General features: G+C 41.1%; 1 protein-coding gene across 1 annotated transcript in view; it reads right to left on the reverse strand.

The window, feature by feature from the left end:
- Positions 1-552: 552 nt before the first annotated feature.
- Pfas (phosphoribosylformylglycinamidine synthase) overlaps positions 553-24,449 on the reverse strand; it is a 40,348-nt gene continuing 16,451 nt past the window's right edge. Inside the window, exons 8-23 of the mRNA XM_050184318.3 lie at positions 23,099-23,227; positions 22,013-22,270; positions 20,633-20,866; positions 17,900-18,210; positions 16,999-17,130; positions 16,745-16,849; positions 16,140-16,265; positions 14,887-15,067; positions 14,293-14,382; positions 13,573-13,728; positions 12,260-12,528; positions 11,022-11,223; positions 9,943-10,146; positions 5,484-5,627; positions 4,797-4,952; positions 553-1,996 (exon numbers count right to left, since the gene is read on the reverse strand). Of these exons, the coding sequence (XP_050040275.2) occupies positions 1,674-1,996; positions 4,797-4,952; positions 5,484-5,627; positions 9,943-10,146; positions 11,022-11,223; positions 12,260-12,528; positions 13,573-13,728; positions 14,293-14,382; positions 14,887-15,067; positions 16,140-16,265; positions 16,745-16,849; positions 16,999-17,130; positions 17,900-18,210; positions 20,633-20,866; positions 22,013-22,270; positions 23,099-23,227 (3,020 nt within the window). The 3' untranslated portion in view covers positions 553-1,673. The remainder of the gene's footprint in view (positions 1,997-4,796; positions 4,953-5,483; positions 5,628-9,942; positions 10,147-11,021; positions 11,224-12,259; positions 12,529-13,572; positions 13,729-14,292; positions 14,383-14,886; positions 15,068-16,139; positions 16,266-16,744; positions 16,850-16,998; positions 17,131-17,899; positions 18,211-20,632; positions 20,867-22,012; positions 22,271-23,098; positions 23,228-24,449) is intronic.

Genomic DNA, 24,449 nt, shown 5'->3' on the forward strand with positions numbered 1-24,449 from the left:
TTGCTTGGGGCGTATGCTAACCTTGCTTGGATAGCAAATGCCATGGATTGTGGTGCATGCTGTTGAACTAATGAAGAACAGATCTGTGTTAATTTGGTAGCACAGTGTCATACAGGCTTCATTTTATTTTTACCTGTACAACAGAGTTAAGGGCCCAGATTCAGGTCATTTTATGTAAGTACACCTTGAAAGTGTTAGGCGCTTATGTACCCGCTGATAAAATAGCTAACAAGGTGGCAAAACAGGCAGCGATCAAAGAAAATCGTTTATTGCACTTGCATAAGAGAAATTTTAGTGTATCTGGCCCAAAATAGTTTTCTTAGCCTGTCATGTCTATCTGTATATGCAGTCGGCATGAAATAAAATATCTGTTTCGCACACAACTGCTGCGAAGGAGCTGTGTGCCATTGTTTTTGCCAGTGCACTACATCCGATAGAAAAAGCTTATTTAGCTTTTCTTGTGGCTTTCATTGTAGCCAATCAGTCGGTGCATTGATTCCATGATCATAACTGCATGCTTGTGTTGGACCAATCTATTGAATACACACAGCATTCATGCAGAAATAACTTTATTTTCACTTTTTCATACTTTCGTAGTGTGGGCACACAAGTGCTTATTTATTTTGTGGAAGTACACTTTGTCTTAATACATGCAACAGCATGTTGGACGTTCATCTGCAAAGATACAGCTGGTTTAAATGCTGAAAAGAGCTCTGTGGCCTGATACCACATCTGCTAGCAATGGCACTAAAGCAACAATTATTGACATAGAAAAACAAAAATGTTGAACTTGCTGGACATTCATTTTAAATTTAACAGCTGTATTTTTTTATTTTTTGTAATGGATTTCTCTGCAGTGCCATGAGAATTCAAATTACTAGGGGATGTTATACACTTCTGATTACAGAAGTTTTATTGCGGCCAGTACTTAACACTTTATTTTGGAGCAATTGAGACACCGCAAGAAGATTTGTTTTAAAAAAAAAAAAAAAAGAAGCAGAAACGTGAATCCTATGTAAAGGACTGTGGCATGCGACATTTCAGTGAATTTACTGCTCTGAGATGTTTGTGTAGTAAGACAATAGGGCTTCACTTAAAAAAAAAAGAAGCACTAAATGCAATTGGGCCAGCTGCAGCATGCAGCCATCCTTTGTCCAATCTGCACGAAACATTTTGAATCATTCTGTAAGCTTTGGATTGGATTGGAAAAACTTTACTGGACGAAAGTATTGAATCCCGAAAAGAATGGCAACCTATACTAAAAGGCTCAGACAAGTGTTCTAAAGTTTTATGACTACAACAAAAGAAAGATTAAGATTCGAGATCTCCTTTGTAATGACAGGAACATGAAGGTAAAGTGAACATAGCCTCCCCTTTGCAGCTTTGTTGGGGCAGTCTCACCATTGCAGATTAACAGCAGGGGAATCAGCAGAGATAAATGCCAGAATGTTTGCAAATGCAATGCAGTCATACTGAATGAAAGAAAACATTCCTACAAAAAATACCTCGAGTTCCAGCAGTGGGGAGAAAAAAAAAAGATAGAAGCAGAAGTAGCAAGATTGTGATGTGACATTTCTGAAGTGGCTGATGTGTAAGCTGCCCTGAGAATGCTGTGTGTCTGTGAGTGGCAGAGCTGCTATGTCCACCACTGCTACTACACATTCCTGGAACCGCTAGTGTGCCTTCGTCTTGATGCACCAGTCGTAAGCATTTGCAAAGAGCTTGGCCCAGGGCGAGACGCGGAATCCTTGGCCTCCCTGCCACTCTTGTGGCACATAGGCCCACTGCCAAGGAAGGGAGCAGCGCTCTGGATGGGGCATGATGGCCAGGTGTCGGCCATCTTTTGAGCAGAGAGCAGCAACGCCGCGTGGGCTTCCATTCGGGTTGAGCGGATACTCCTCGGTTGCACGGCCCGCGTCATCCACATAGCGCATACCTACCAGCTGCTGTGCCTCCATTTGCTCAAGTAAGGCATCCTGCCGGAACTCAAATCGACCTGCAAAGGACATTTTATTTGTGTCACATACACATACTTTCATTTCAGTGTGAGATACCACATAGCTGCTGTCGCAGGGGGAACATAGTCACAAGACAAGTCAACCTGATGTACAGGTGCATTTCTATTCCAGCTGTTCAGTTGGTAATGTGAATTGTACAACTTTATGGAATGTTTTATTTGTGTCATGTACAGGTACTTTCACCTCAATGCAATGCGCTATACAGCAGCGGCAGATAGGAAAGAGAGCTTGTGTATTGAAGTGTCATATGGCTTTTGGAGCTAGCTGGGTCACAATCTGTTCCAATGGCAATATAAAGTGTGCTGCTTTACAATGAAGAGTAAATGGTGAAAATGAGATGGTATGCAACAGTGCCCTCCCAAAAGAACACAATTATGAATCAAACTGACAGGTTTAGCATAAGAAGCAATTCTGTCAAGCTATTTACTTGGCAATGCAAATAAGGTAACATTATACTGCTGGAAATGTTTCATATACCAGGTGTTTCAGCAGACACTTTCAAAAATCTTTTTTAATTATCTGTGGTAGATAGCACAATTGCACTCCATGAGCTGGTCTACTCGAAGAGGTGAAAATTACTTGCACAAAAATTTGAAATGCATAATCAAATAATTTTTAAAAGATTGGCTGCGGCTTAACTCAGCTAACCCTGGGTATATGCAAAGAGAAAGCTTGGTTTAGCCTGGTTAAGTCTTGGTTTCACTTGGTTAACCTTTGATTTAGCTGTAATTATTATACTTAGGTATACAATCATTGTTAAGCCAGGAATGACGACTGTGCCTAGGTCGGTGGCTAGACATGACTGTGATTAGGCTTAGGTAGACATGCATCGTTTAACGATGTGACGCCTGTTGTGCCACAGGGAAACCACAAGTGCTAGACATGCAAAGATACGCCGTGAACACGCGCAGCATCGAAGCAGAAACAGACAGGGCACGAATGAATTCGCTACATTGATCTTGATGGTGCGACGTGTGTTGCATTTTGGACCTTCGCCAATGAAACAGCTCGCCGGGCGATACCCGCGGGGTGGTCAGAGGCCGCTTGGTGACAACGGCTCAAAGCCTCCCACTCTCATAAGCTCGCGCTGACTAGGCGAGTATGGCACTCCTCTTAGCCAGGCGCGCGGCGAGTCACGTGGTCAGGCGGTGACCCAGCTGCGAAGAGCGCATGCACCAAGCCGGTGGCGGCGGCGGAGCTCGGTGTGGTGAGTCACATGATGCGTTGCCAAGGCTACAGCGTAGCTGCGGTCAAATGAAGGTCAAACTGCTGGCGATGGCGAAACTTGGCTCGACAGAGTTAGTAAAGCTTTCGCTTTAAGATTCACTAATTAAGTTTTCAAGTAATTAGCTTATGGCACATATTGCAATTTACAAATTGTAGCCAGGGAGTTCGCAAGGTGGATCCACTTGGGACACATTCTCAGGATGACACGTTTTTGTTAAGAAAGTAAGTGGAACGACAGTGCATTTTTACCGCAAGTTTGACGGCACATATCTTGTAAATGGTGGCGTCCATGCAATCCTTTCCAAGTGGATATGCTTTGCAGTCTCACCCGCTAAATTGCAATGTGTGCCAAAATGTAATTAGATAATTTTGGTAATTAGCCGATTATGCATTTCAATTCTTTTTTCGAGTAATGTCCGCCTTTTTTAGTAGACGAGCTAATGGACTAGAAGTCTGCTTTCTGCCACAGGCAATTTTTTTAAAATTTTATTTTGAAGTGTTCACTGAAACACTCCGTATACACAGAGCATGTCAGCGGATACTCTGACAGCTGGCATGAGGAAAGTCAAACTGACAAATAGAGCAGGCAAACTTGTGCTATGTGATACAGACTGTTTTGATTACATTATTCGCACTAGTGCACATCAGAAATTGCATGAAAGTCACTCATTATCATTTTGATGAACTATATAATTTGCTACTTCTTAATTACCTCAAGGAACACATTGCAACAGTAACACCGAGTGCAGTCAGTGCTCATAACATATGCACTTAATAGGTATGGTACTAGCACCAATTTCGATACCTCTCCTCACAAACTTGCAGCAAAGAGCATTGGTGTTTTTCTGCAAGCCAAGCCTAGTAAAAGTGCACAAAACATCTGCAGGCCTGTTGGCCAGGTTATGGGTATACATTTTCACATAGCTATTTAACTCTCAAAAAACATGTGGCCAGCTGTTGATTATGAGTTGAACACAAGTTCCGTTTTTTATGTCAACTGCCGCGTGACAGGTATGCAGTTTGGCTCTTCGTCAGGATGTCATATGACCTGGCTGTAACTTCAAGAAAAGCTTCAAAAATTGCCAGCAGCTAGTCATCTCGCAAATCTTGATCTTTTTCAGCAAGAACAAATCGCTTTTCATTAATCCCCCAACATTTTATAGTTACAACTAAACATATGCAGGCTCAAGAAGATTGCATCGATGCAAAGTGCATGACGGACTGCTGAAAGAAATGTCAAATTATGGAATTTAATGTCCCCAATGACACACGGGCTATAATAAACGCTAAGTTAAGGCTACATTTATTTTGCCCACATGGGGTTCTTTAACTTGCACCAATAGATATAAGTACGTGGGTATTTTAGGATTTTGTCCTCACTGGAGTGCAAGGCAGTCACAGTGATCAGGAATTGATGCAGTGACCTCGTGCTCGACAGCGGAATGCCATAGCTGCTGAGCCACCAAAGCATACAAAGGCAGCCTTTACGAAAGCATTCAAAATTATCACGTGCACGGCTATCTCCAGCACAGCTGAACTCAAGATATTTACCTTCTCCATGTGCAACCCAGACCCCTAGTATGGAACCTTCCATCCCTTTGAGCATGACAGCTGGAGATGACTCAATCTTCACTGTGCTGAAACGACACTCAAAACGTCCAGACTTGTTGTGTAGAAGCTGGGTTCCCGGCTCCACTGATCCGGATGCTGGCATAAAGGAGAGGGAAGGAAAATAAAATAAAGGCGTTGATACAAGGTATAGTGCCTTCTTCTAAAGAATAAATAGTGTAATTACTGAACCAAATCCTAGTGGCCAATCAAGCATAGTCTCTGAGCAGCTCATCCAGTTGAGAATCCTTCTTTGGGCTAGGACAAGGACAACGATGAGGCACAAAGAACTGACACACACAAACACACACACACAGTACAAGCGCAGTAGAGGACAGCAGAAGACTAGGTGGTGTGACAAAATTAGGAAATTTGCGGGTGCTAGATGGAATCAGTCGGCACAGGAAAGGGGTAATTGGAGATCGCAGGGAGAGGCCTTCATCTTGCAGTGGACATAAAATAGGCTGATGATGACAAAATAGCCATAAATAAAATGCTTTCTCAACTTAACAAAATTCTTCTTTTGTTCTTGTAGCTTATTAGGTCTAGGTTGTCAATAGCTTTGACAGTGCCACTTGCAGTAAGGAATTAAAAAAATGAAGAAAAAGTAAAGCATCTATAGGGGCTTACAAGAAGTGTACGGGGCCACCCAGCCCAGCAAGGCCATCAGTTGACAACCATTGCAGATTCCCAAGCTGAATGTGAGAGGATTGTTCTTGAAAGCAGCCAACTGTGCAGCCAGCTTCTCATGGAACATGAGACTCGCAGCCCAACCTGTGTCAGAAAATGGAATTTAGATGTAGCAGACAAGTCGCAGCACTTCTAAATTGATAACACTGAACTTTTCAGCAGCTCAACATTTCCTGGCATGCATAGCCCATCAAAAGCCAGTGACAATTCTTGAATAAGCGCAGTCCTTCAATGTGGTGTGCATCATTTGCAATGATGCAAGTCAGACATATATATATATATATATATATATAGTATATACACGCTTGCTAACTTGATGCCACTTGATATGCACAGGTAAATGTGAGGCTCCTTATAATAATCGCAGATGAGGAGCAGGCTGTCCTCAAAGCTTCTGTTGCTCAAACACTCGACTTTCATAATATGCAAGAGATATGGTGGCTAGACTCTGCACAAGGGATACCTACCCGCAAGAAGATTTTGTAATGTGGAAAGAAAAAGCCCCAAACACTACACATTGCTAACATACAGTCTGAAACTGAGAAGTACATCCTGTACTTCAATGATGTAGCTTACACAGTGCTCCTAACTCGGGAACATATGTTTAGCCACAGAGTAGTTTATCTTTTTTGTGGTCTCTGCAATCCCAGAAACCGTTGTGAGCAGGTGTCCAGCCAAACAAGCAAAGTTTTTGTGCACAGGGTACAGCGGACACCACAACGTCCAGTCGGCCCCTTGTTTTATATATCATGGCTCGAAAGCTCTGGAGATGGAGGCAAACTTTTGTTGTCACTATCTGCAGCTTTACAGCCTGAAGAGTTACACGAACTCAACACAATGCCAACTGGGACTTGTCAATACCCACTTCATTTCTTCATGCATTGGCATACATCCTGTACTGCTAGACACCACTTTGAAACCACCACAGTTAAAGCTAAAGGATTACTGATACAGAAGCTTTCAGAGCTTTGTTCTTTATACTGCAATCGTTAGCTGTTGACCCAATAATAATAGTATTAAGGCTCATTCCATCGAGCGTGCAGTGTATAATTAATTGAGTTTCTTTTGTTATGGCCTGTCTAGGCTTCAAAATTGAATAGTACTGAAGTTGCTGCAACGTGTTGCAGAGCACCTGGTAAATGTGGCTGATTATCACGCAATATTGCAAACCAGGGATGCACACTGAATTCAGCCGAGAACTCTGTCACTGAATTTTGCAAAGCAGTCTTCTGTAACAATTCAATACAATTTTATTTTCCAGAACAGGAGTGTATTGGAGAGACACCAGGGAAAAAAGTGCCCCCACCACCAAACCACTACTCTCGCTTTGATCACTGCAAATTCTTTTACCTTTAGCATGGGACAAGAGAACGGAGAGGATGAGCCACCATAACAGAAAATGACACGACCATGACACTCATAACCATGGCAATGTAAAACCATCATGTAAATAAATAAATAAATGTGCTAAAGCAACACCACAGTTTCAACAAAAGGCTGACTCTTAAGCTTGAATGGTAGATAAAAAAAAATATTAGTTTGGAGAGAGGCAACATTGTTGGCCTGGTGCGTCCATTTGTTTGCACCTAATGTCACAAAAGCCCTCCTACATCACACCACCATTCAAGCCATGACATGCACAGAGGAACATAATGGCAATTATTTAAACAATGAAATACTCTGTTAGTACGTAGTTCTTTACAGCGGGGCTATTGCATAAACAGCATCATAAGCAGAAGTAATAAAAAAGAGGGCTTGTGCATGCCGAGCCTTATGATTTCATTTTCAAGCGCATTGATTATTTAATATTTATAACTGCATAATATTATACACACAAGCAGAAGTTTACATTAAAGCAACTGTACAGCATGAAAATAAGATTTAATGCTTGAAGCAAACAAGCACTGCAAGAAGTGCAGTTTCCACTGTGTGGCGCCTCTGTCATTCTTAAGCTATGAAGGTTACATCTATGAAGTGTTTCCAGGAGCTGTTAGTAACAATTACTGGTGCTTCTCAGTGCAGTGGATATGCTTTTAAAGCTAATAATAGCTAAGGAAAATGTACTTCAAAAAATATCTCGAATTCAGGCATTAAAATTTGTCACAAGTGCCACCAAGGCATCTACAAGGCCAAAAGAAATTTGTTGTCAATCTGCAGGAATAGCACAAGGGTGTGGCATTCAAGTTCATTGATGCGACAGCACTTTTTTTTTTTCTTCTTCTGCAGTTGCACTAACTGTCATTCACCTAAATGGGTTATCAGTAGGCTATCAGTACTTGAAAGAAAAGCTATGTGGAAATGCACTTCAGAAAAGATAAGCAGTCATATCTGTCCTCGACTTGCAAAAGCTACAGCGTGGGATTAAACCAACCACTGCCAACAATACAAGGAAAAAAAAAAAAAAAACAGTCTTGTCTGGAACTCAGTCATGTTTGATACCGAATAAAGAGAACAAGAAGTATCTTTTGCATAGGGAGGATAACATACTTTAGGATGTGGGAGGTTCAGAGGAGGGACTCAGACCTGGCTTTTTTCAACCCTCCATTATGTCCTTAGGCTCTTTTACAGTATAAATGAGACAAGTACACAAAGCAAAGTAGTTAACAAAAACCTTGAACCAAGCAGTTTAATCACAGTTCACCGAGGCGGACTTCAAGAATACGCATGGTTAGACAATCGGTAGGTTTTGTATCCATTAAATTGTCTTCATGCAACAAGATCACCAGAAATGCTTTTTAGGGGTGTGCAAATATAGTTATTTTTTAAATCACATACAAATATAATAATGCCAGAAGCAAATTGAATAGAGTATTTAATAACTTTCTTACAGTTCTTAAGTAGTGAACAGCCGTTTTCATCATTGATAAACAAACAATGTTCACATTACAGCATTAACAAGCCTTTGCAATTAGATTGCAAATTATGAAGCATTGCTTATGTACTAAAAGCACAATTAAATCAGCGTGAATACATAATGCAATTTGATCTGCATACTCAGTACTCTTCCACGAGTGCAAATGATAGCAGTTTAGCTGGAAAAGCCTGGCTCCCTGAGCGATGTATAGCACGCTTCACTGTGTAACTTCTCACATTTTATGTCTATGGCAGCCGCTGGGATGAAATTTATTGCACTTTTGCTTCAATCCTTCATTTGATCACCCTCATTTGATAGCTTAAGATATTCAAGAACTATTAAAGAATTATTCATATCTACAAACAGCAACTATTCGTATTCATTCTTCAAATCAAATTTGACAATATTTCTTATTCAGAACCTTCGAATATTTGCACACCTAGCTCTAATACTTTTATGCATGCAAACTTACATAAATTTATGCATGAGGGAAGAGGTACAATGAGACAAAAGATTGGCTGTGTATACAAACTAGGTAAGCTTCAAGCAAGTGCCCTTCATTTTCAATGGCTGCGCTGCCATATTATAGTTATTTTGTGCAAAAGGAAGGTTCAAGATGTAATAACAACAACAACAATAATAATAATGAGAATAATAATAATTGGTGCTTAATGTTTCAAAGCTGCTATGTGGCAAATGAGGAAAGCTGTACTGAAGAACTACAAATAAATTTTGACCACCTGTTTGTGTAAGTGTGTGTGTGTGTGTGCATGTGTAAACGCGCAAAATCTTAGTACATGGGTATTTTTGCATTCTATCCAGAAAAGGCAGCCCCCAAAGCCAGGAATCAAACTTTTACAACATCATGTTCAGCCATATAACGCCAGCAAGGACACCAGAAGTGTGCATCATATGTACATGTTTTGAAAAAACAAGAATATTCTTTGACATGCATTTTTATTTAGTGTGGCACGATCCCCTGAGGGCAAATATTTTTGGTGCCTGCATTGTAACTGAATTACCAACCTAGAACCACAGCCAGACGGTTTCCATTTGGAGTGACAATCAGGCACAGGGTATACATGACTTTCATTAAACTTGCCTGCTAGATTTCATGTGATCATGTAATCTGCTCTTATATAAATGATTTTACTAGGTGCAGATGCAAATGACCCACCACATTGGAAAGTAATGCAACAGTACAAAAACTGCATCACGCCAATGTGCAGGTTGATATGCAACTTAGTGTGCTCAGTTTACAATGCTGCACACAAAACTTCAAAAATGCTCCTGTAACAACCAAAAACCAAATTTTCTGTGCTGCGAAGTAGAGTCACTCGAAATGTGTTATTTATGCTTGTGGTACCTGGTAGCAGAATTTATACACAAGGCCTTCCGCAACAGCTTACTAGCACTGAGGCCAGCTGGTTTAAGGCGCACGATATGGTGGTCCTCCAATTATTCTTGTTTTCTCTTTCATTGTCTTTTTCTTTAAAATATTAAAGGGGGCACACAACAAGATAGAAAGGTAAAACAAAATCCCACCTCTAGCCGAGCCGAGCACATCAGCGTAACTAAAACCGCCAGGGAAGACAAGGCCTCGGAAGCCATCCAGCGTGACAACTCCCTCCAGGAGGTCAGTCATAGTCACATCCCAGGCTTCAAAGCCTGCCATGTAAAATGACGCAGCCATCTCCCTGTCGCTGTTCACACCTTCCTCCCGAAGCACAGCAACCTTCATCATTGAGTCTGAGGACCAAGATGAATTGAGTGAGTAAATATTTGTTACATGTTATGTGAATGCAATGACGTGGAGGTTTGATTAGAATAATACTCAGGAATAAATAACTTCCACTTCAAGTGCAACATACAAATGAATGAGTAAATATAAATGAAGTTCATCACAAAGCTAAAGTATACAAAAGGACACCACTGGTATGTCAATATTTGCACATTATTCACTCTTGAGTTTTGACTTTATCAATGAACATGCCTGAAACATTTCATCTTGATTTCTTCTACAAGTCGGAAGTTGTGTACAGCTTGATTTCAAGCTTGCTTTTTAACCCAGACCTGTCACTGAGTGGTTCCTATGAGCTAGAAGGCTCACAATTGTCGTCTTAAATAGTAATGGCCTGCTGACAACTGCAACTGGACATGGTTGCAGGGATGGGATGACATAAATAGGGACACTATCACCTTTTGCTTAAGCCCTTTTCTGCGTACGCCTTTGTCTAGTTGTCAGCTGGCCATAGCTATTTAATACCAACTAACTAAGTGTAGCTTCAAATCCTTTATCATCTCGACCGTAAAAAAACATATTTCTATGCTCATGAAAAGCGTCAGTGCCTAAATGCTAACATTAAAAGCACAGTAGGAACATCTACTAGCCACAATTGTTCTCAAGCCTCCCTATTTGAAAACATTTCAGTACCAAAAAATACAGTAATTTGTTTTTTGAATCAACTTTCTAGCAATGAAAGGTTCCTAAGCAATTTATTTCCACGGTAAATGTTCATAAGTATTATTAACAATTACGCCATGCTACAGTCACGTTTCATCTTGCCTATACTTAATAATGGAAGAAAAGAAATGGCAGTGTATTGGGATATTTCAATACTTGCCAGGGTTGTGTCGTGGAATCTCCAGGCTGAAAGTCAACCTGTATGGAGGCAATGTGCGTTTTAAAAGCCCCTGCCTTTCTTGAGTGGCACACTTAGGATCACACTGATGAAGCTCCAACTTGTAGCTAGTCTCCTCCCAGTTGTCACGCAGCTCGGACACTTTTCCACAGATCACCTCTGTACCATCAACCTTCACAGACACCTGTAATGGAGTTTGTAGCCTCTGAAGTCCCATTACACTGTTTCAGAGCACACACTGCTATTGATTTGGGAAAAAAAATTTTACATTCCGCTAAGTTATATCTGTATAACACACTGCGTTTGGCTAAGAATATATTCGGCAGCATAGAAACATTAAGTTTCATTACTTAACATGTGCCATAAATTGGAAGTTCAAAGGTTCCCAATCATGTCCAATAAGTGAACGACCGAGAAAGTTCTGTAGGTATAAACACACATTTATCTTCAAATGTGTTGCAGTAGTTATTTCTATGAGAAAACAAGCACTGGTCATTCTGCAGTGCTCAGCGATTCAAAGGCGATAATCATGGCAGCCGGTGCACGGCGGCCAGTGCTTTTTGCTCCACTGGTGGGTACTGGGGACACTGAGCTGATGAATTGTGTTTTACAATGAAAGTCTGGGCCTTTGCGACGCATTATGACTGCATCTGGCCCTCCACTGATCACCCAGCACTCACTGGTGATGCTAAAACGTGCCGGCCTCCATGGGAGCCAATTATCGCATTTTAATTACCGAGTACTGTACATATCACCAAAAAAGATCTTTATGGTAATGCAGCAACACATAAAGAACTAAAATATTGCTGCCTGATTACAAGGGTTACAAATATTTGTAGCTATGATACATGTTTCCTCCTTTGTGATCAATGTGTGCAGTATGGTACTATTGGCTATTATAGCCACACTATTGGCTATAACCGTACTACAGCTATTTAGAGGGCTTAATGAACATTTTGCTGTAATACCTTTACTTTGAGCTGTTGTGATTTGACTATTTTTTTAGCAGCGAGCAGTTCTAATACTTCTTTTTTTCTTTCTTTCTTTCTACAAGTTATCAACATGACACCTTCATTTCACGACTCAATCTGATTAAAAAGTTGCATATTTAGACAGAATTTACAGGGCTACATTATTTTTTTTATAGTAGGATACACCATACCATCTCTAGTCTGAAATAAAAAGCCATTGCAGAATATCTTATGCTTGGGCTTTTTTACCTTGGCTTGAGGACCGAAGACTTTGCTGTGGCCAATGGGAACACAGTACACCCCAACCCTCTGGTAGGCTTCAACAATGCGCTTTTCGTTAACTGGATCAGTCTCAAGCAGCCAGCCAACTTCCTCATGAAAGAGGGCCTCAAGGACATTACCAGCACCTCCTGTGGGCACATTGACTTCCAGGCCACAATTTCCCGCGAATGCCATTTCCAGCAGGCAAGTCATGAGACCACCATCACTGATATCATGTCCAGCCGTCAACAGACCACCTGCAAATGGCAGCAGCGCTTATGACATTAAAAACGCAGATGGAAAGTGTCATGTCTGAAAAACTTTTGTAAATTGTGAGCAAATAGTAAAACAATATGGTAGAAACATAATAAACTTGACAATAATCGCCATGAACTCTTGGAGATCTAAGAAAGTAATTTATCAACTTAATAAGCAAAACTTGACTAGTTGGTGAAATTCCTTTTAGGAGTGACACTTTTCATTATTCCTTTGTTTGTACAATTCAAGACTGGAACCCTTTTGTACAAGATGTTAGTATAACATGAAATGATGCTTTTTTTCATGCTTTGGGTGGCTAAGAAGACTTCTTACTAACTTGATGCAGCCCCCTGCTGTAATGCCTTTTAAAAGGCGATGGCTCCAGGTACTCAGTGAAATAAACAAAAATAATATTGTGTGTTCCTTTGTGTACTAAACACTGAGCATGAAAAAAAAAAAAGTGCAAGCCATCATAATGTTGAGTAAGCCAGGAAACGCTATTGTTATAACCTTACTTATTGCTATGTCTGGGCTAATTATACACAATTTCAATATACAATTGGAGGTGGGGGCAAACAAATTCCATCATTATAACCAGTTAGCGTTATAACTTTTATTGCTACGTCTATAAGTCAACGGCAATGCACTGAAGAGAGCCATCAAACAATATATATATATATCACCTTACGTGAGTGTTGCTATAATACCGACAAAACAGCTCTTTTCATCCAGTGGTCACGGGAGTATGAAGACCAAACCTAAAGATCATTACCCTAAAGACCATTAGCACTGTCATGCATCAGGCAAATCCCCCCTATACCTACAAATTTCTTAATCTCATCACTCCATTAAATTTTCTGTCACTCTCGACTGCATCTCCCTATCCTTGACACCTATCTTGTTACTCCGCTAGACCATTGCTTATCTATTCCACATATTACAAGGTGTGCATTACTTCTGCCTCCCAATCACAACCAGAATATCATCCTCTACCGTTTGATCTGTAGTCTACAATGCCTACTTGAGAAGGCTGGTCAACATACCCTTCAACAATTCCTGTGTGGCAGCAAAGGCTTCGCGAAGTTTTACAGGCTCCTCCAAGTCAGGCACGTCATCTCCGAGCTGCTTAAAGCATTGAGCAAAGGCTGTACCTCCCAGGCGCTTCTTTCCAGCATTTAGACTGACATAAAGTAGTAGCCCTATAGAAACAAAATAAATCTTTAGCACCTATTTCATGGCAATTGCAAAAAAATTAAGATTGGTGATCACTTATGTAGTCCACACTTAGATAATGAGAAGAAAAGTGAACAGTGTAAACGCACAGCATAATCTACTCGTTGCTCTCAATGAAAAATAGCCTCCCAGTCAAAATGCCTCACAGAGCAGAACTTGTACCCCAAAACTCAATTTAAGCCAACTCAAAACAGATAAAGATCAATTGTGTTCCTGCATATGAACCAGATGGACCCAATGAGGTTTATTTTACTGGGTTATGAATGTGAAAGCAGTATAGCTATCCCCGCGTAAAACTGTAATAACAAAAATGTTTGGCTGTGATGTACACCCAGCATTGGAACAATGTACACTGGCATGTCTTATGTGTCTCAATGCCACAATGTAGACATTGATTTGCTTCCACAAACAAATTTACTTAATTAAACACACCCAAATTTATAAACAAGGCATCCACAGAAATATACACAGAACATAAGTAAGTGATTAGATAAAGGGGTCATGTAACAATGTTTTAAGCTGTCATTCACCTTGCTTTCCTACACATGGAAGCTTTAAGTCGGGAGTCACCGTAGCTGTGATATCGGGGCATGGTGCATAGGTGGACACGACAATGGCTCCTGCAAGAAAGAAACATTATGGCAGAACTGGAGGAAAAGCTACAGATGGCAGTAACTACAAGCACATGTGGCCCGTCTACATAGATGGACAAGAATGTGCCAGAAAAGAAAACCAGGACTAAACAAATATTTAAGTATGCATAGCACACATGAAGATTTGATGAAGAGCAATTTATGTAATGCATTTATTATGCAATGACTCATACTCTCCTGAGAATACTGTGTGTGTTGCAGACAGATTGTGCTAGTACAAGAATGCATGAGTCACAAGACAGTAATAACAGACGTATTCACATATATAATACATGCAGCACCTTACAGAAACATACAGAGACAACACTTCTGCACTGTGAGCTATCTGTTTCTTACTCCCATCCTGTTCTTGCACTGCTTTCATTAAATATGCGTGACCAACTATCCTAGGCCTCCACGCTTTTCAAGTTTGTTGTGAACTGTTTCCTAAAGTATACCGGTCCATTGAGTCTTTCAAATGTCGCAGCTTACCGGGAGCCTTGACAGTGTCCTTGCCCACACGTGCAGCCATGCTGAGCGAGTCTTTGCCACCATCCACAGCAATCCCCAGAGTTGCCATGGAGACGCACATAGCTTGACAGGCTTCGTACAGGGCAGCACCTTCCCCAGGGAGCTTAGCTGCCCACATCCAGTTGCCACTGCACTTGACATCCTGCGAAAAAAAAGTTACGCAGCATTGTTACATATGAAATGCACAAGCTCAGTAGCTAGGCAACTCCATATAGCAGGTCCTAATCTGGCATGTCCTGTCCAATTTTCAATGTGCACAACTGGATTTTTCCGTAATGGTGCCAACTGCCAGTTAAACATGCACACATTTGCAAGCTTTCCAGTTCTCCCTTTATCAAGAACCAAATATGTTGCAAGAACGTCTGCCAAGTAGATGGAATGGATGGGAACACAAATTGAACTGAACGAAATAATACAGTACGCTCCCAAGCAAATTTTGATAGAAGTGTGGCTTAATTTTTATCTGAAATGCTCATTTCTGTCATGCACATTGCATATAGCCTTTGAAATTGTTATACAATATAGCTGTTGGGAAAGGGTTGTGTCTTCAAGTTGGAGAAAGTTTACCAGCATTTCATTGTTCTTCCTTTCTGCCACCATGGATACAGATGATGTTGGCTGACATTCTCAGGGCTAGGTTATGAACAGATTGCATAAATGCTCATGAATGTGGATGGAGGGTCAGCTATTGCCAGAGGGTAACATATATACGTCATTTGCAGTTCGCGGGTTCGCAATGCACCAGCTAAGATTTGTCTTTTGTTACAATTTATTTCCATTTACCTGTATTTAAGGATATCCTCAAGTTTATTGTAAATCCAACCATATGTTTAATTAATTATACAGTTCTATAAAGAAAACATTAATTTGTCCCATGCTTTCCTTGGCTTCATGATAAAGTGAAGGTATGTAGCATAAAGTAACAAGGACAGAGAAGTACAATGGACAGCACAAGTGCTTGTCGCCCAAATGCCTTCGTTGGCTTCATATGGTTTTTACTAAAGATAAGATCAAGCCCCTTGGTTGCCTCTTCTCGGCCGTAACAACAATCTGCTATAGCGCATGTGTTCCACATAGAGGTGGATGTACTTCCAATAATACAAGTAACATGCATAAGAAACTGCAAGAAAAAACAAAACATCACAAGCAAAAAAAAAAAACGTGGCACAAAATATATGGTAAGCAGTGCTCAGGTGAGCAAACTCGTGGCTTACCTGAAGTGATGTCACTTGAGCAAACATAAGGTTTGTTACTGCCTCGGCCACGGACATCCTGGCTCCTGCAGCAGGGCTCAGAAGGCCCTTTATTGGCTGCTCTCCAATGGCAGTTGCAGATCCAACCTGCAACACAGCGCAGTATGACTACCCAACAAAAGGCAAGTGTATAGAGACAACTGTGCATATAGTGGCTTATAAAACCAACTTTATACACCACAAACAGCTATGAGAAAGCAACATGTCAAAGGAAGGAATACATTAGGGTGGCACCAGGGCGAACTAATGAAATTAGGAAATTTTCAGGCACGGGATAAAGTCAGGCATGACTGGAAATCACAGGGACAGACCTTCATCCTGTAGTGGGCTTAGATCTGATGATTGAGCATGTCATTATACAAAAACACAGAAACAAGTAAACCAGGTTACCAGAATGAAACAAGGATACTTAATATGTGTTTGGCTGTGCCAGCACCAAAAAAATTGGAAACAAAAGCTTTAGTCACATGCTTCAGAAAGAGTGGGATGTCATTTAGGCATGGGTAGAGAATATGCTTAGTGCACCATCATTTGCAATTGAAAGATGCACGGAAATATATATTCACCTTGTCGAAGTACGAGAGAGACACCACAGCCACATCAGCGAGTGGTGTGTGCAGAGGTCCAACACACTGTTGCTGAGCTACAAGTCCCGTGACGCAACGATCAACCTGAGGATATTACAGAAATAAAAGCTTTTACAACTGCATCAGTGGATCTAGCTTAATGGTAACAAACAAAACGCCAATGCTTGTGAACAGTCTTTTCGCATCTTCCTATATACAAAGTGGTGAAACAACAAACAGTACAGCTAACTTGCCTTGTTAGTGAGGAAACGCTTGCTGGCCACGGACGGTAGACGTAGTACACGTTGAAGTGCTTCAGTGACCTGAAGGCCAGGAGGCAAGCTTAGAGGCTTCAAAATTGGTGTTTCTGTGTCCAACTTGAAGACCTGTGATAGAAAAAGAAATAAAGGGACAGAAGTTTGAGCAATTGAATACAAATCTTACAATGATATGGAAAATTGCCATCCACCTGAATCGTAGCATGAAGCTACAAAAGAAACCCATACAGGTTTCTCGGAAACAAAGCCTCACAGTGGAAGAAAAATTCTTCCTGGAGAGGCATTGTCCCGGGTTCAAATAGCAAGCCAGGAATTTTTCTTCCACTTTGAAACTTCGTTTCCGAAGAAAACCGCACAAGTTTCCTTTGTAGCTTTGTGCTACAATACCTGCAGGTGGATGACAATTTTTCCCTCTCATGTACTTTCCTCCGCCTTGCAGGCTTTCGCAGAATGATTTGCCAAATCTTACAATGATGCCATAACCACCCATGTTTGACTTCATAATATGGGTCATACAAACCTGAAGCAGGAAAGCTTGTCTGCTGGCATCGAAAACAGTAAAATATTCATGCACATACAGTAGTCCTCTGGGGAACTACAAAATTTTTCGAGACAGATTAAGTCCTTGAAGTTAATTCTGCTGCAAAGATTTGTGCGACACTTTTGACTCAAAGTCTCGTTCAGGCTATCTAGCTTCTTGTAATCAAAAGAGCGGAAGCACAAGTAGCATATTTACCAAAGAAAAAATGACTCTGAATGAGAGCCACTCAACACCAGGTATGTCACTGACAATAGCTAAATAGATGGTGCAATCATAGTTGATACATTATCGATTCTAGTACAATGTACTATTGCGATGTAATACAATGCTACGCACCTTGCGTGGCATGTCTCCAAGCACAGACTCCAAGTCAAGGTCAACAGGGTTCCTTTTACCAGGGGCACCGTCCTCCTTGAGGACGATGCGACCATCTCCCGTCACTTCACCGACAATGCTGACAGGGCAACGCTCTCGTGCTGAGATGCGCAGAAGTGTGTCCTTGTCCTCTGGCCGCACCAAAATGGCATCACTCTCCTGGTACTCCGCGCCCCACAGTTCCATAGTGGTAATGGTGGGGTCACCGAGCTGAAAGTTCTTGGTCCAGATGACTGCTCCAGCAGGCTCCACTATCTCCTTCAGCACATTGCCTGATGTGTGTAAAAGCACGGGTTTAGCTATAGTGCAAGCAAATGCGTTCGTTGCCTCTTTACTAATGCTTCAGTACAACAGCAGTGCACAGAAGTACAAACGGGAAACATTTTGAGAACAGAGCATGGCATCTCTCATTGAGGAACAAGTCGGATCGTTTGGTGATGTGTATATTGAAACAAAACTACCATCATGCATCAGGTGTATGCGTCATTCAAATTCACATTGCAGGGTTTAACATCTTGAAGCTGCACTATAAGGGAAACTGTAGTTTTTTCTTGTTAACTACAGAGAGAGGCCTCGAATTCTTCAGCACTGATGCTTTTGGGTAGCATGTGTGGGTTTATTAACCCATTTCCTACCGTGAAAAAGGAAGAAAATTGTTCCAAATTTACCGGAATCTTTTTCTGCTCAGTTTGTAAAGATTTTATTTTTCTGAATAAAAGGCCACCATTATTTCAATTCAATGGAGTTCCTTTATTTCCCAAATTGTGTAAAAAGATAGGCTGAAGAAGGCTTCACTGCATGGTTTTACTGTCTTGCAAAGAAGCATTTTGCAGGGCTCTATACACTATGAAGAGAATATGAAGAAAAAAATAACCCAAACGTTGCAAAAACATGCACATGAATAGTGGATACTTTTGCACAGATCCTAAAGCAGTTAGTAGGCCGTCTTCGTATGGTAGACTCACGAACAGCCACAAGGTCCTCCGAGCCATCCATAGAATAGTCATCATCAGATGGATGAGAACACATCCCTTTCCGTTCCTGAGCAAAACTCTACAGAGCTGTGGTCTAATGAGGAGTTGTCAAAATACTTTTTTTTTAAGTGTGCTTTCATTGCCTCGCTTTGAGGAGGCAGCCATGCTTTATGCGGGAGTGTCAAAGGCGGCAATATAATGAAAGGCGAGACACAAATGGTACAACATGGACAATTATGGTCATCTAGTGTCAGGGTTCACAAATAGATGCAATAGGACGAGTACATTCATCATAGCTTCACTGTGTGACAAATTTTTGTTTATGATGACTATAGTCATCGGTTATACTGGTACAAAATTTCATAATGACTATACTCGTCAACAGGAGGTAAAGGGTTAACCAGTTGCCTTCACCCAAAAAGATCATGTACACGAGACGCCTACAGCAAAAAAGGATACTTCACATCCGCTGTCAAGATCGTGAAGGGTGGAAGTGGTTAACACTCCCAGATTTAATTCGAGTAGATAAACATAAAATACCCCAGAAAGTGAATGGGAAAACAGCGCCGCGGTAGCTCGATTGGCAAATGAAATGCGACGACGTGGGTTCATGCCCCATTTGTGGCCAGTTGCTTTTTTATTCACTTTCATCTCCATTAATTTATCATTTCTTTAATTCAAGTGATAAGTACATGTCCTTTCCCCTATGCTGTCCTTGGTGTCTTTGTTGGCTTCTTACGATATGACTAATAAAAATTTGGCCCTCAGTTTCCTGTCTCCCAATTTATAAATTGTAGCTCGTGAGACTGCAAGGGATATCCACTTGTATTTCTGTGACTGACATCATTTTCGAGATATAGACCATCAAACTCATGGTTAAAATACAGTCATTTCACTTACTTCAACAAAACACCGTTTTATGCATTGAAGCACAAAAGTAACAAGACCACCAATGCATTTCTTCGCAAAGTTCGGGAACCAATATCTCGAAACTGCTGTAATCTTGAGAATTTATTCCAACTGTATCTGCCTTACGAACTTCCCAGCCTCAATTTGTAAATTGCAATATGTGCCATAAGATAATTAGTTAAAACTTAATGAATTTATTAATTAGTTGATTATGCAAATATATTTCTCATGCAAACAATGTCCGCCTGCCTGAGCAATCCAGCTCAACGATTGGAGTCCTATTTTCCACAGCTTATCCTTAAAAGTTACTTAAAGCCTTCATAGCAACACCCGGTATTTTTTTAGAGATCAAAAGTCTCTTCAAGAGTTATATTTACGGTCACATTATTTATGTGCAAATACGGTAATTAAAAATTATATAATTAAACATGAATTAGCTATAATTGCAATTTGTAATACACATAACGCTCACCTCTTAAGATAATCAACTGGAGTGGCAAAGTTGCACCATGTTTTAGAGGCAAAAAAAATTATGGGGTTTTACATGCCAAAACCACTTTCTGATTATGAGGCACATGGTAGTGGAGGACTCCGGAAATTTTGACCACCTGGAATTCTTCAACGTGTACCTAAATCTAAGTACATGTGATAGAGGCAGTCTTATTTTGTATGCTTAGTGGAAAGAAAAGTGTCCAATATATTTTTTGCTGCACACTTAAATGCAGCATTCCTCCTGTCATTGTACTATTCATATCAACCAGCCTCTCAACCATTCCCCAATCAAAAAGAAAAAAAAAAAGTCCAAACTGACCATTCCCTCCTGCACCCTGGTCATGAATGCTCCGTATGGGGTTCTTGGCTGCCCCGCGCTCCACGCAAGCCCGCACCAGACGGTGCAACTTCTGCTCCATCTCAGCATCTCCACGCTGCACAGCGCCAAAGTCTAGTTCTGCCTCCTGGTCTCCCTGAACGGTCACCGAGGATGCTGCGCCACCACCAACTCCGATGCGGTACACGGGGCCACCAATCTTGACCACAAGCATGCCTGCAAGGACACGGGACACAGGCTCACTTCGCAAAACACTGTCTGGCAACTGTCATGTGAAGTCAACAGACACTGTAGCCAACATTCCAAAGGCTGGGTTACACAATCCCCCGTTATCATGCATCAATGAAATACCAACACATGAACAGCTAAAAGGAACACCTTCCTTTCCACATTTGCAAGTGCAAGTGACACTGGTATGGTTAATTTTCATACATTTATTTTTGGGCTAAAGTGCATTTTATGCTTGGTTACTCCATGATTACATATCAAAATTTCAAGCAATTAGGAGCAAGGAGTGTTCTTGTCACTTCAAATTCATGGTTAATTCTGGTCTGGCAGTGCTTAAGTATTGAAGAACGTGTCTAGAGAGGAAGCTGCCACTGAAGTTCAATTGATAGAGCAGCACACACATCACATGAAGGCTGTGGGCTTGGCTCCCACTTTTCTTCCAGTTTAATTTACTATTCCTCTGTTAAGAACATCAAAAACACAAATTTACCCTCTTGTACCAATCGATGGACATTTAAATAAATAAAGCTAATTTTCCCTGTCTTCAATATTCACTGGCTGTGCATAAGAAAGAAGCCAGTTTGGTTAGTTTTACAGGACTGCCATGAAAAGAAATGCCCAGATGCGTTACACCCCAACTATGAGGGTAAATACCAGAAATAACTGCTGTATCTCAAAGCTTCAGAAATTTCCAGCAATTTGTAGTATGCGTATTTAAGATTTTGTTGCTGTATTTTCTGGCTCTAGGAAGCACTGGAGTACTCCATATTCTCAGAAGAAAGCTTACACAGGCTTTGAAATATTTCATTCTCAGAAGAAAACTTGCAGAAGGCAATGTAAAAATGCCTGCTTTCCTTGGAGGTCTTGGTCATCTTTTAAGTAAGAAGGAACTGTGGGGCTAATAGGGTTGTTTCTTTATTTACATTGCGACACTCCATAGATGTCGTTCATGTCTGCCATGTAGCGCACTATGATGTCACTAGCATGTCAGAGCACCATCAGGAAAGGTCAGCTTCGTTCCTTAAGGCTAAGGTCACGCCGATCAGTGGCCGCAACAATCGATGCTCTCAACAGCACATTTCGCTGCAGTGAGGTAGTAAAGTTCACAGAATTATATGAGGTTTATAAATTCACCCTTTTCAGGCTTGTCCTTGGTAATCTGGTCACCGTCAATGCTTCCAATGCCACCAGAAAACATGATAGGCTTGATCCATTCCCGCCGTTCTCCACCGGGGAGCACCATTCCGAAGGAACGCGAGAAGCCAGAAAGCACAGGTTCGCCAAACTTGTTGCCATAGTCGGATGCTCCATTACTAGCCTCCACAGCAATTTCCAATGGTGGGGCAAAGTTATTGGGGTACTCCTGAGGTTCTTCCCAAGGTAGGTCATATCCTGGACGGACAAAGTACAAGTGCAGTGACCACAAGAAATGGATGAAGAAGCAGAAGTTGCAGAAACACTCTGTTAGCTGTTACAAACACTTTAATAAAGGGCAACAACTGTGGATGCCAAGAATGTGCAAGCCCACCTGTTCAAAACTTGGAAATAAAAATCAAACGGACAAAATACTGTTGCCTTTCCTTTTTTCCAAAGGATGAGATGAAGCAACTGCCCCTAATCCTCAAAGCTTCTTCTAATTCTTTTACTAAATTTCAGAACTATGGTGAAAATTCATTTATCTTAATAAAACTCAACACAATACTAGTAAACTGATAACTAGTGGCATGGTAAAGTTGATTGATTAATTCAACCCCAGTAGGACATGCAGAATTTACTCAAATTACTTGATGTTAAATCAGAAGTACTTGAAAGGCATGGACACCTTTTGGAACTTTCAAACGTAGTCAAACTAGAAGGCAGGTCAGATTAACTGATGACAAACTAATGAAAGTTGACAGTATCATATGCAGAACAGGATATGAGGCACACAGGAGTAGGTTAGAAACAGGTTCTTTAACAAAAGCAATGAACTTAACTACAAATGAGTCATGATAATACGTTTCATATTACATGTTCTTGCACAGGTGTTCTTGAAGAGAATATAACATTTTGTAAAAAATTTATATTAGTACATATTTCCCCATACCGCTGCCAGCTTCTCAGCTGTTCAGTATTGTCTCACTAGTTGCAGTATTTTACACCAAAGTTAAATGTGTCCTTATTTAGTGTCAGTGTAACAATATGTGTCCTTTGAGTAACAATATGTATTACTATACTGACCAGGAATATGAAGGTTGCCAAAGCAGTAACCAGCAGTAGCTGCAATCTCATGCGCTCCACGGCCAGCAGCATGAACATCACGAATTCGTCCACCAGTTCCTGTAGTGGCACCACTGAATGGTGCAACACCTGGAATAAAGTATACAGCAGCCTTACATGACAAAAGATGTTTCAAAGTTGCAAGAATCCAAATATACTACCAGATTAAGACAAGAAAAGAACAGGCACAAAGTAATTTTGGTACATAAATCTTCTTTATTCAAGCTCTGATCTAACAGTTTTAGAAGTGAGTATATCATTTTTCAGTATATCAGCACTACATCTGCAGGCTTGGAGTGATGCCTGACACCGGCAAAAGATGCCAAGAGTGAATGGCGCTGTACTAATCCAGGCACAACCAAATTATGAACGCCCACTAAGCTCCAACAAAGACACTCCCTCAACAGAACAGGAATTGGCCTCCCTGGTGCAGTATTCGGCCACTACCTCCCTCATGATTCCTACCCATGGCTCTCAGTCCCCAGCAGCTGTGGAGCACCTGACCAAGGCGGCGGTCAGACCTGTAACGCAGCAAAGGGTGCTAAGAATCTCTGGGTCCGAACAGGCCGCCAATGGAAACTGACCCGGTCAACCATTAAGAGTCGAACTCTGTCGAGTGAGGCTAGCTTAGCAGGACTCTTTGAGGAACTATCAGACATTGTTGGGGATATCATCGGCCTTAGCGAGATTAGAAGAACTGGTGAAGCTTATACATTGCTGAATAATGGCCATGTCCTCTGCTATAGAGGTCTCTCAGATAAGAAGCCATATGAGATAGGATTCCTAATCCATAAGGACATAGTGGGCAACATTGACAAATTCTACAGCATTAATGAGAGGGTAGCTGTAATCGTAATCAAACTTAATAAGAGGTATCGATTAAAGCTAGTACAAGCCTATGCTTCAACATCTAGTCAAGATGATGAGGAAGTAGATCAGTTTTATGAAGATGTTGAATTAGCGATGAGAAAAGTGCAAACTCAATATACTGTAGTAATGGGCGACTTCAATGCAAAAGTGGGGAAAAAGCAGGATGGTGAACAAGCAATTGGAAACTAGGGCGTCGATCCTAGGAACGCTAGAGGAGAGATGCTGGTAGAATTCGCAGAAAGGGATAAGCTTCGAATAATGAACACCTTTTTCAGGAAGCGTAGCAACAGAAAGTGGACCTGGAAAAGCCCTAATGGTGAAACAAGAAATGAAATTTACTTCATACTTTCTGCTGATCCCAGCATAGTGCGGGATGTAGAAGTGATAGGTAGGGTAAAGTCCAGTGATCATAGGTTAGTGAGGGCTAGGATTCACCTCAATC

The sequence above is a fragment of the Dermacentor andersoni genome, chromosome 4, assembly GCF_023375885.2.
Source record: "Dermacentor andersoni chromosome 4, qqDerAnde1_hic_scaffold, whole genome shotgun sequence".
Classification (NCBI taxonomy): Eukaryota; Metazoa; Arthropoda; class Arachnida; order Ixodida; family Ixodidae; genus Dermacentor; species Dermacentor andersoni.